Source organism: Panthera leo, chromosome C1 (genome assembly GCF_018350215.1).
Source record: "Panthera leo isolate Ple1 chromosome C1, P.leo_Ple1_pat1.1, whole genome shotgun sequence".
Taxonomy (NCBI): Eukaryota; Metazoa; Chordata; class Mammalia; order Carnivora; family Felidae; genus Panthera; species Panthera leo.
In genome coordinates this window covers 200,968,014-200,980,302 of record NC_056686.1, presented here as the reverse complement: position 1 = coordinate 200,980,302, position 12,289 = coordinate 200,968,014, and the positions used below count along the sequence as shown (strand labels likewise).

The window sequence follows — 12,289 nt, the reverse complement described above, 5'->3', positions numbered from 1 at the left end:
ATCTAACCATCCATCCAAATCTACCCATTCATCCACCCATCCATCCACCTACCCACTCTTCCAAGTCCATCCATCTATCCATCCATCCATCCATCCATCCATCCAACCATTCACCCATCCATCCACCCGCCCATCCATATCCATGGATCCATCCACCCACTCATCCATATCCATCCATCCAAATCCATCCATCCATCTATCTAACCATCCATCCATCTATCTAACCATCCATCCAAATCTACCCATCCATCCACCCATCCATCTGAATCCATCCATCCACCCACCCATCCATCCACCCACCCATACATCTACTCACTTATCCAAATCCATCCATCTATTCATCTGTATGCTTGTCTATCCCTCATCCATCCATATATCCACCAAGAATCATTGTGTGTCTGTATGTGCCAGGCATGCGCTAGACCCTGGGGATACGGAGAGAAAGAAGTCAGGCCCTACCCTCAGGGAACTCACAGTCCCATTGGAGATAGAGACACGCAAGTGTGATACTATGAAGGGACCCCTGCAGTGATGGAGACATGCACTGGCGTGTCCCATCCAGGAAGTGGTCACCATGCCTACTGTAACTTTGCTTTCCACACAGATCACACAGATGGTGATCTGTGTGCAGATTGGGCTCAGGCCAAGGGCAGAGAGTAGGGCTGGGGCTCGGGGGAGGAGGAAACTGATTCCCCCAGTGCAGTAGAAGGATGTTTCTGTGATGAGCTTCCCCTGGACTGAAGCCAGGAGGGGAAAAGCAGAAGATGCCATTATAATTCAGAACAGAATGCAAATGTTATCAGTCTTAACAAGGAAAAATAAAGGAATAACAGACAACATAAAGGTGGAGTTGGTAGAGGCAGAGGCAGGGGGGTGGTGCAAATTTTCTCCTCTTACATGTAGGGGGTCAGGAGACACCGTCGAAAATGAAAAGATCAAGAAATAGAGGTTTAGCTTAGGATCTAAAGTTTCAAAGGCAATTAGAATAAATAATGATGATAATAATAATAATAATAATAGTAAGAATCGACTTAATAAGAAGGGAGATAGGAGTGATATTAGTGGGCCAAATTAATCATTTTCATAATGGTGAATCAGTGGAGATTACTTGAAATCGGTAAATTGAGAGATAGTGGCATAAAAATAGAGTCTATTATTTACAGTCTTAGAGGTAACTGTTAGTGGAACAAGAAATAGAAATGGTTGGGCATGGTTATCTCAGGCAAGTAAGACTAGGGCTAAAGAGGCTCATTTCATTACGTATATATGTGGTATTATCAACCCTGCATATGCACATTATGTTAATCTTGTCTAGAAAGATTAAAATTTGAGTCCTTTTGGGGAATTCACTGCCCCTTTTTGTCTTTTCTTCTCCCTTTTCAGATGATCGATTTCCAGAATATGGCAAAGTGGAATTTGTATTTTCTTATGGACCAGAGAAAATTCAAGGTATTAGCTTGTTAGAATTCATTTTTTCCATGCCCTTGCTTTCATCCTAACCTGTCCTCTCTCCACCCCATCTGCCCTACAATTGTCAAGTTACTATGGCTACAAGGCAGGCCAGCAGTAAAGGATCTGGGTATTAGAGTGGACCCTCAGCTAAACATGAACCAATGACTTAATCTTTGGAGAATAAAAATAAAAAAGCCTACCAAGAGGTGCTGGGTTGGGTAGACTGTTCTTGTCCCATTAGGTCACCATCCTGTTATATTCAGAGGTTGAGGGCTGTGGTGGATGGAGGGAGTGGCTGGGGGCCATGCAGAGGAACTAGATGGACGAGAAGTATTTATGAGGCCCGAGGTGGTTCAACCTGAAGATGAGAAGGCCATTTTAATAATAGCCATTAGGCCTTTAGACTGGTTATATGTGGAGGCCAGTTGTTCTCCATCCTGTTTGAGAACAGAATGAGGACGAGACGAAATTAGGTTACAGACAGTGGGACTCTGGGTAGATTCTAGAAAAGACTGCCAAGAGGAAAGGAAAGGGACTTGCCCTAGGAGGCAGGACTTGGGGCTCGTGCGCTCTTCCCCTTCTGTGGATGTGTGGGAGAGACTGCTTCTCCCCTTGGATTTCTGCCTGGAGTGGAGGGCATCTTAAGTGGGAGGAGGGGGGTTGGCTAGAATGACCTAGTGTCTTCTGAGTATCACGGCTGTGATTTCCCTGATGTACTTGGCCCCATGCTGCTCGGCACAAGCCTCTTCCACACTCCCCTTGAATCCAGGGGCAGGCCTTCTGGCCCCCTGGCACTGACCCAGGGACCCTAGAGACACAGAATAGGACGAGACAGACACCCAGCCAGAGGGCTCTCCAGCTTTCTCCCTGGGAAGGGGGGGATCTTCATTCCTCAGTGTTCCGTCCTGATTTACCCCTACGACCTGGTATGAGCCTTTTCAAGAATGCAAGAAACCAGACTCCTGGGTTCTCTGTCCAATTTAAGCTACTGGTCCCACCCACTATGGTTAAGAAAATAAGAAGTCCCTTAGGGAGCATCCCTGGGGAAGCTGTTGACTTCCTCTGTTTTTCTAGCTGCTGATTTTTTTTTTCTTTCTCTTCACTGCCCTCCCGCCCCGTTTCTCTCAGGCATGGAACACCTGGAGAACGGGCCGAGTGTGTCCGTGGACTATAACACCTCTGACCCCCTCATCCGCTGGGATTCCTATGACAACTTCAATGGGCATCGAGAGGATGGCATGGAGGGTAGGTGATAGCAGTGGCTTCTAGCTCCTCTCCAAACAACACTGCCCCTGCTCACATGGCCTTGGCTCTCTTGGTTGGCTGTGAACGCCATACTGGGTTCAAAGAGGAGGCAGAGGAGAGGTCCAGGGCACCTTGGAGAGCTCACAGTTCAATGGGGGAAGATAAGACAGAGCATAGATAATGAAGACAGAGCTAAAGAATGCAGCCAAACAGCCACACGAGAGTGTATCGCTGTTGTTAAATGAGTCCCATCTACGGTGAGCAGTGAGTGCTCTGAGACTGGCAGGGGAGGGATTCTAGACAGCTGGAGTGGCCTGAGAGGGCTCCTCAGAGGAGGTGGCCTTGAGTGGAGCTTGAGAGAACTCCTGTGCAGCAAACACTGCATTTGTTAGATTTCTTTTCAACCTGCTGTTAGATTTCTCCAGGCTCGTTGCCTGAGTTCCCCGGGGTCAGAGCACTAGGAATGTAGACACAGCATGCAGGACCTACAAGCTTTCATCAACAGCCAACGAAAATGTCGAAGAGCTGGAAATGAAACCGATAGGCTCCAAAATTTGAAAAGTAAGCTGCAGTTGAAATTAATGCATGTCTAATTTAGCTACAAAACCTAACATTATGTCAGACGGTCAACTGCCACTCAAGTTCAGTCCCTGAGAGTTATATATGGACTGTATTTATTTGTGTGGTTCATTTGAATATGTGCGGTGGGTGGGGCCTCCAACAGGGGGCATGCCTGGAGCCCAGGAGCCCTTGAGACGCCTGTCTGGGGGTTGGCATGGACTTGCGTTTCTGATTTGGTCCTGGGACCGCAGCATGGCAGATCTGGAAGCATCCTGAGGACTGCTGGCTCATTCCCCCGTTTTCATTTGGGGATAATTGAGACTCCCTTGAAGGAAGGGTCTCCCGATTTACCTCCACGGCCTGGGATATGTCCTTTCAAAGACACCAGCTCCCAGCCTCTGGGCTTCTCCCAGCTGCAGCCTGTCCTAGGGTGAGACTGTGCCATCTTGGGGACTCTGGGCCCCGTGGCAGAGCTGGGCTGGGGGAGCCAGGCCTGCTGGGCCCCCGACCTGCTCCTGACTCTCTGTACCCCCCTGCCTCCTCCCGCCTTCCCCCTGCCTCCTCCCACCTTTTTCTCCAGGATTTTGGATTTGTTGAATCCACTCTGAAATTCTTTTAGGTCTTTTCTTGAAAACAGATGGTCTCTCTGACCTTAGAGATACCACAGTGAGTGATAGATTTCAGAGCGAGTGGGACGAGGGCGGCCGTGGGGCTAGAACCCAGGGCTTGAGGAGAGCATGTTGTTTACAGGCAACACTGCCAGGTCCATGGCTCCTCCTCTTGCCTCCCTTAGTTCCCGCTCCCTTCCTCCCCCCAGGGGCCCAGACACCCCACTGGGCTGAGGCGGTGCCCAAAGCACGCCTCCCCACTGCCCCAACCCCATCTGCTGTGCCGAGTGGCTGGGGAGAAGGCAGAGGATGAAATGAATTAGTTCTGAGGTACCAAAGGCTGCCAGCCTAATTGTTCATCGTTCTGGAGATGTTTGCATTTTTAACAAGAACACTTGGCAATTTGAAGGTATTTTCAATGTCTCCCTATTTCTCCCTGGTGTGGATTCAATGCAATGGTAAATGTAAAAGCATTTAGTAAAGTGCCAGGCAAACAAAAGGTAAAATAATTACAGAGAAAGAAGGAGAGGCTGTGGAAGGCCAGGGTGGGGACACAGTTGCTGCGAGGGAAGGCGGATGGCCCGGTGGAGGGAGACCGCAGCCGTGAGAGGCAGGGAAGAGGAGGAAGGAGAGGGTGAGGGAGCCAGGGGCTCTTCTCCACCCCTTGCCTCCCTCCTCTCTCCTCATCCGCTCCCCCAGGCAGGGGGATGGAACCAGTGGGACCTTTTGGCCAGTTAAAGGTCAGCTCATCCTGCAGGGACAGAGGGGCTCCTGTCTAGAGGCTGAGAAGCTGGCCCTGTGCCTGGAGGGTGGGAAGGGAAGGCTAGGGAAGCAGTTCGAGGCTCTGCTGTCCTCTCCCCTGGCCTGGCCTGGCCTGGCCTGACTACGGTTGGCCTGGTCCAGGAGCTACACAGTTGGGGTGGTCAGCGGGGCTGACCCTGCCTGTCCAATTGTGTGCTCCCCGCTGCCACTGGGCTGCATCCCCCACAGGGAAAGCAGAGCCAACCGGAACCAGCCATAAGGTGGGAGCGGTCATCATTATTCCTATCCTGCTTTTCTTCCTGGCTGGGGGCACTCCTGGAAGGTTCTAGATTCTGGGGCCCTGAGGTAAAAGCATTTTCTTCTGGCTAATTTTCTTGATCAAGAGGGAGAAGTAGGAGGCCTGTGCCTGTCTCCCTAGTTGGGGGTAGGTCCCTGTGCCTCAGTTTCCCCGTGTACTAGCTGGCGTAAGGACACCTAACCCCCAAGACTCTGGGGTGCCCAAGAGATGGCTCAGGCTGGAGCCTGGGAGGTGTCTGGGTGTCCCCTGGAGTGGTCCTCGGGCTGGGGGGATGGGCTCTGTGGGTTAGGGTGAGTACCAAGGTGGCTTTGCCTGTTCTCTGAGGAAGTCGCGGCCTGGGAGCGGCAGGCAAAGCCCGAGGAGTCGCAGCAGTGTGGGCGAGCCTGTGTGCTTCAGGCCTGACTGCCCGGGTCTGGTCCAGGTCCCAGGTCTGCCCTCTGGAGCTGCCTGCCCTTGGTCGAATTACCTAGCCTTCCTATGGTCTTTGTTTCTTCGTCTACAGACTTGGGATCGTAACAGGACTCGTGCCATTGGCTTCTCCTAGCCATTTTCATGAAAGGCAGTTTAGCGTAGGGGTTCAGAATGTGGCCTCTGGAGACAGACTACCCGGGTTCAAATCCTTTGACAAGATGCCAGGGCCTTGGTTTGCTCTGCTGTAAACGGGGGATTCAGTCGACAAATCATTTTGAGCACCTTTTGGGGAGTAAGAGCTTCGGAGGCTGCCTGTTGTGGCTCCTCACGTGTCTCTGACAGGTCAATGGTGACTGCGGCCCGCACCTGAGACATCTGCAGACAAGCCTAAGGGGGAAGACTCCTTGGCCTTAGGAGCTCGTTCTGGCTTTGCCATGTGACAGTCGTGGTGCCCAGCCCTTGATAGTGACCATTTCATGTCATGGTCACAGCCACCCTGTGAAATGGCACCATAATGGTGCCTGGATAGGGAAACCGGGGCACAGAGGAGTTCAGTAACCTGCCTAAGGTTGCCTCGCCGGTAAAGAGCGGATCTGGGTGTGGAACGCCAACCGCTGTGCTATTTTGGTAGGCACCAGGTCCTGTGGCACTCCCCGTGTCGCCACCGGGCTTGGGGGAATCTGCTCCCTTGGTCCCCACCTCTCACCCCTGTGCAGACCAGATGAGCCCTGTCATGACTCCCAGGATGAGGGAGGGATTGGATGCAGTGGTACATGGGGCACAGCACCTGGGAGACCGTTAGGCACCCCCGGCAGGTGCTTAGCAGGACTTCCATGCAGAGAATAGCTGAGGCATGTCCTAGGATGTCCCTACCCCGCCCTCCAGCAGGGTATGGGGCTACTCACACTGGAATGCCTCTGGTGAGGGGTGGCCTCTCAAAAATAGGTAGAGGGTAGCGTGTCCAAGGTGAGATGAGGCCATTTCTGGAAGTGGCATGCCTCTTCTATTTCAGGCCCAGCGAGGGAGGAAAGGCCAGACCAGTCCCTCTGGAGCCCGCTGGGTGGCTCAGGGGGAAAGGCAGGGGACACTGAGTCAGGTGCTGGGGAACAGAGAGAGATGACCTCTGGCCTGGGCTGTTCCTCGCCCCCTCCCTGCAGTGAAGGCAGTCAGCCCTGCTCCCCCTGCTCCTCCTGCTCCCGTAGGAGACCCTGACTTGACCTTCCATGACCTGCTCTGTGTCCTTGGTGCCGGCACCCCCCACCTCCCCCCTACCAGTTCCCAGTTCCACTTTCCACTCCCTCAGGACATCGCTGATCAATCTCAGCAGCAAAACGAGGGAAGAAAATCCATGGGACTTCTGTTCTCTGTAGGCCGACCTTCCAGGCTGGGGTGGCCCAGGCCAGTCACGGAGCCTATCTGACGCTGTGCTGCCACAGTGAGGAAACTGAGGCTCGAGAAGGGTGGGGACCTGCCAGAGGGGGAGGAAATCCTCACTTGTGGAACCCCCATCTGCGTGACCTCATATCCTGCTGTACTGACTCCGTTGCTCCAAGGAATACACCAATGTGGTCGTGTCGTGGGGCATCATGAGATGGGACACAGGGTTGCTATTCGAATCCAGGGGTCTGACTCCGTCCCTTTCCACCTCCCTTGGAGCTTAGCTTATTCAGCGCCCCGTGCCCCCTAATTCAGGGTGGTCCTTGGGGTGCTTGTCCAACTTCACACACCTTTATTATTTTTTTATATTTACTAAACAATTTTTTAATGTTTATTTTTGAGAGAGAAAGAGAGAGAGAGAATCTGAAACAGGATCTGTCAGCACAGAGCCCGAGGTGGGGTTGGAACCCACAAACTGCGAGATCATGACTTGACCCAAAGTCGGATGCTTAACTGACCGAGCCACCCAAGCGCCACCCCCCGCCAAGGCGCCCTGAATTTCTCACACCTTTAGATGGCAGAGAGCTCACTGCCACCCAGGGAAGCCATTTCACTTTGGACGAGCCCAAAATTGAGGGGACAAGGAGAGTTGCCTTTGTGTGGTGGACCGAGGTCATGGGGACCATGGATACTCAGGGACCGGTAATGCTCTCCTGCGCTTAGGCCAGAAGGAAGGGGAAGGGATAAAAGGTGAAGAATCAAATGGAAGCTTAATATCAAGAACTCTCTGATCAGAGAAGGTCCCAGGCCTCGGGACATGTGGCTGGGGAGCGGGGGAGCCCCTCCGTCTCCAGGACTCCTTACTTTGGGAGTAGCTCCCTCTGGTGAACACAACGGCCTGGTGTCTGAGGCTGCTTGGGCGGCCACAGTGAAATACCACAGACTGTGTGGCTTAAACAACAGACATTTATTTTTTCGCCGTTCTGGAGGCCAGAAGCCTGAGAATAAAGCGTCAACAGCATTGGTTCCTCCTGAGCTCGTAGATGGCTGACTTCTTCCCTCTGTGTCTGTGTCCTGACCTCTTCTTTATAAGGACACCAGTCAGATTGGATTAGGGCCCATTCATAGGACCTCTTTTTAACTCAATTACCTATTTAGAGGCCCTATCTCCAAATACAGCCACGTTCTGAGGTACTGGGGGTTAGGGCTTAAACATAAGAATTTTGGGAGCAAACACTTCAGCCTGTGACACCTAGGAAGGAGTTTTCTGGGTTGCCTGTAGTCAGATGCCTGGAGCCTTGGTCCTGAGTGGGGAGGAAGAGAAGGTCCAGGGTGGTGAAGTGGAGAGTGATCTAACCCCCCACCAGCCTCCTCCTAGCAGGCTGTCTCTGTCTTTCTCTGCTTTGGTCGGAAACCTGCCAGCTCAGCGCTCTGGCTGACACCACGTTTCACAGCCTCCAGAAGCCCCATTAGCTGTTTGGCCCGAGTTCTGAAGCCCCATGCCCAGATCCCAGCTCCCTGTGGGTGGGAGTGGGGCTGTATTTTTGCCTATGCTGCATAGAGCGGTCTCCAAATTCCTCCGGGGTGTTCCAGGGCGAGCCTTCTCGGAAGCGAGTTCCATACCATGCGATGTGGGCTGCCTTCCACCTCCAAGAGGCCCAGAGGTTGGCCAGGCCTGAGCTGCCTCACTGTCTCCATTTACTTCTCCTGTTTCCTAACCCCCTTGGACATTGAGTTGTTTAGAGTCCCTCACAACTTAAGAGGGTATTGGGTAATGGGGGTGCGTGCTGGGCAAGGTAGCAGATGGCTCAGGGCCAAAAGAAAGAATGGAGAACACGATAGGCCCCCTGGCCTGGTGGCAGATGGCAAGGGGGGCTGGTGACCACCCCTCTTCTGGGTTGTTCCTCCATGGTGCCCATTAGTCCCTCTTTTGTTTCTGTGGGCAGTTCCCCCACCCCCCCCTGCCCAGAGCCAGGGGCACTGGGGGTGTGGTTTTGTGCCCAAGCATCTCATCCCTCTGAGGACCTGTGAGGAGAGGCACTCTGTGACTGTAGGACACCCAGAGTCTCTTCAAGCTCTGTTGACTGAGCTGGGGAAGAGCCTCCTGATGGCAGTCATGAGTCCCTAGTCTGTGGTAACTTCACCTGAACTGGGCTTGTCCAAGAATTCTCTGATTTTTTTTTTTTTTTTTTGAGAGAGAGGAAAGAGGGAAAGAGGGAGACATAGCAAACAGAGAGTGAGAAGGAGAGAGCAACAGGCAAGGAACATGGAGAGAGAGACAGACAGACCTGGGTAGACATTGGCCTGGGAGGCAGGGGATTTGTGTTCTGGGTGCCCTTGGTAACTCCTTTTCTTTAGCTCTCTCTTGTTTCCTTTGAAATGAAGGGATTGAAGGAGTGGTTCTTTCTGTTTCTTTGAGCTCAATCATTGTTTCTGTGACTTGTGAGGAGCTAAGATGGACCTGCTGAGCTTCCCTCTCAGACCTTCCCACCTCACGAACTTGGAGTGGGGAGCTCAGCGGTGGTTATGTTAGTCAGGAGAGGCTTGGTTATGCTGGGTAACAAATAGCCCCAAATTCTTACCCCAACAAAAGCATATTTCTTGCCCATGCCGCATGTCCAGTGTGGGATGGCAATCTGTTCATCTATCTTATTTACTGCAGGCTGGTGGTGGCTTCATCCCATAGATGTTTCCAATCATTGCTATACCAGTGGGTAGCGGACACTGTAATGTCCACAGTGCTTCTGCCTGGACATGACACATATTCTTTCTGCTGACATTCATTGGCCAAAGCAAGCCACACACCCAAGCCTGACATTTCACTGGCCAAAGCAAACCACACACCCAAGCCTAACTTCAAAGGGGGCAGAGAAATGGTGCATGGAAGATGGAAAGTGGAAACAACGTTGAAAAGATTAATACCTACTATAGGGATTAAGTCTGTGGGATCTAGAATCAGAAGATCTGGTTCTAAGCTCTGTTTATAATGTTCCTCGGTCAAGATGCTTTACTTCCCTGAGACCCAAATGTCTTACCTATAAAATGGGTACAATAACAGTACTTTCTTTCCTCGTAGGATTGTTGTTAAGATTCAATGAGGTAATATATATTTCACAGCCTCCAGAAGCCCCATTAGTTGTTTGGCCTGGGTCCTGAGGCCCCATGCCCAGTGAAATATGGAGTGCCTAGTATGTTCTATGCTGGCAGTAATTTGTGTCTGTTACTGTTACTATTGTTATCATTGAATTACTGGAGGAGAGAAGGCAGAGAGGTGATTTTGAATATATATGCGCCCTTTCTTCTTGAGAAAATTTCCACATCCCTCTGACTCCTCTACTCTCTGGGAACCATCTGTAGCTGGCTCTGTTCTAGGAATCCCACTCGTGGGAGTCAGGAGACTTGCCTCTGATTTCGAAAAAGTTACTTCTCCTCTCTGGTTCTCAGTTCCCTTATCAGTGAATTGAGGAGGGTGGGTTCTGAAGGGGACTTTAGCTCTGTATCCCTGATGATGATAATGATGCCGTGCAAATGACTGGGTGACGGCTAGCCTTGGTACCTGCCCTGAGCCAGGCATCACCAGCTACATGTTCTCTTGGTTACTCTTCCCCGGCAGGTACTACTGTTCTGGGACTACTATGCAGAACTTGTAGAGTGTGGTTATAAAGCCACCTTGGGTGCCACAGCCCTTAAATCTGTCCTGTGCTTTTCCTGTCCCCGAGTGATATTAGGGCCAGCCTTGTGCCTTTTCTAGCCACTTTCACGGAATGAAAGGTCCTCTGGTCAGCCCTAAATGTGCCCAGCACCAGTGGACTTGGCCTGAGGCCGCCAGTTCTTCCCCCTTGTTGGCTCTTGCCTGGCACCAGCTTTGGGGTGGGGGGAAGATCACTAGGTTTTCCCTGTTTTCCTGACTTATGGGAAGAGAGGAAAGGAGGGAAGGAATCGGGAGGGCGTTTCTGTCCCCCAGGTACCGTTGTGAGGCTGCACACACTCTGTGTTGAGACAGGCACGGATAATGATTCCTGAGCTCTTTGCTGATGGGAGATTCTGGAGGCGTAGATTGCTGTTTCTCTCCTGTAGCACTTTTGTGGGTGTTTTGGGGGCCCCTGTTAAACTCCCCATAAGTCACTCACTCTGTTTCCTTCAGGTGGGCGACCGCAGCTCTGGCAGACTCTCACAACCCTTCTGGACCCACGTGTCCCTTGTCCCTGCAGTCTCCTCCTGGTGCTGATGTCAGTTCAGCCCAACAGGTGGCCCTCTCCGACAGGAGCTGAGGCACCCCCCCCCCCCCCCACCAGGCTAGCCCTCCCTCTCCTGGGCCCACGGGAGCCCTTAAGTGCTGTTGGCCTCAGCCAAGCCTGGGATGGGGGTGGCCAAGGCAGCCCCTCTGTTTCTTCCCCAGCCCTGCCTCTCATCCTCCAGACTTTTGGCCCCAGCCAGGCTCTGCCTCTCACGTTCTCTGTGCTCCGGAAGACTCACCGAAAGGAGGGAAAAGCCCCTGACAGCAAAACAACACTCTCCAAAATTCTTCTTGGAATGTCCCACTTCCTGATCCTTTTCCTCCGTGAAGCGTAGGTGTGGGAGGTAGTTTAGAGCCACAGAAGAGTTCTCAGCCCTCTTTGTCTCTTATAAAAATACGACAGCTAATATATTTCTAATGTAAGATACTGATTGATATAACTTAGTACAGGCACTTCACCTGTTTAAAGTGTGCAGTCCAGTGAGTTTTAGTATATTTGGGGTTGCACGACCATCTCCCTAATCTAATCGTGGAACGTTTGCATCACCCCTTGCCGTTGGCAGTCACCCCCCATGTCTCTCCCCAGCCTTTGCCTCCTTTCCGTCTCTATAGATCTGTCTATACAGCATATTTCCTGGAAATGGAATTATACAGCACTTGGCCTTTCACTCAGCGTAATATTTTCAGGGCTCATCTAGGTTGTAGTGGGGTCATTGCTTTACTTTTATTGCTGAGAGATACCCCATTTATGGCCATACCACATTTTGTTCATACATACCTCAGTTGATGAATATTTTCTTTGTGTCCACTTTTTGGATATTTATTTTTTTTGTAAATTTTTAAATGTTTATTTACTTATTTTTGAGAGAGAGAGAGAGAGAGAGAGAAAGAGAGAGACTGAGAGAGTGTGAGGGTTAGAGAGAGAGGGAGACACAGAATCCAAAGCAGACTCCAGGCCCCAGCTATCAGCACAGAGCCCGATATGGGGCTTGAACTCACTAACCGTAAGATCATGACCTGAGTTGAAGTTGGACACTTAACCGATGAGCCACCCAGGCCTCCACCCACCCCCCCAACACTTTTTGGATATTTTAAAGAACACTGCTGTGGACATTCATAGATAAGCTTTTGCATGGACTTTCACTTTTTCTTGGGTAGATCCCAAGGGGGTGAACTTGCTGGGTCATATGGGCAAAATATGTTTCATCACTGGAGGACCCGTCAGGCTGTTTTCCAAAGTGGCTGCACCATTTTTTATATTCCTCGCAGCCAGTGTCTGAGGATTACCACTTCTCCACCTCGTCAGCAACGCTTGCTATTTTCTTTGGGGTCTTAGCC

General features: G+C 51.5%; 1 protein-coding gene across 6 annotated transcripts in view; it reads left to right on the top strand.

Annotated features, from left to right (window-relative positions):
• Positions 1-12,289, top strand: part of TNS1 (tensin 1) — a 202,466-nt gene that overhangs the window by 123,959 nt on the left and 66,218 nt on the right. For all 6 annotated transcript variants that reach the window (XM_042950109.1, XM_042950112.1, XM_042950111.1 and 3 more), the window contains 2 exons: positions 1,384-1,449; positions 2,581-2,697. In XM_042950109.1, the coding sequence (XP_042806043.1) occupies positions 1,384-1,449; positions 2,581-2,697 (183 nt within the window). The remainder of the gene's footprint in view (positions 1-1,383; positions 1,450-2,580; positions 2,698-12,289) is intronic.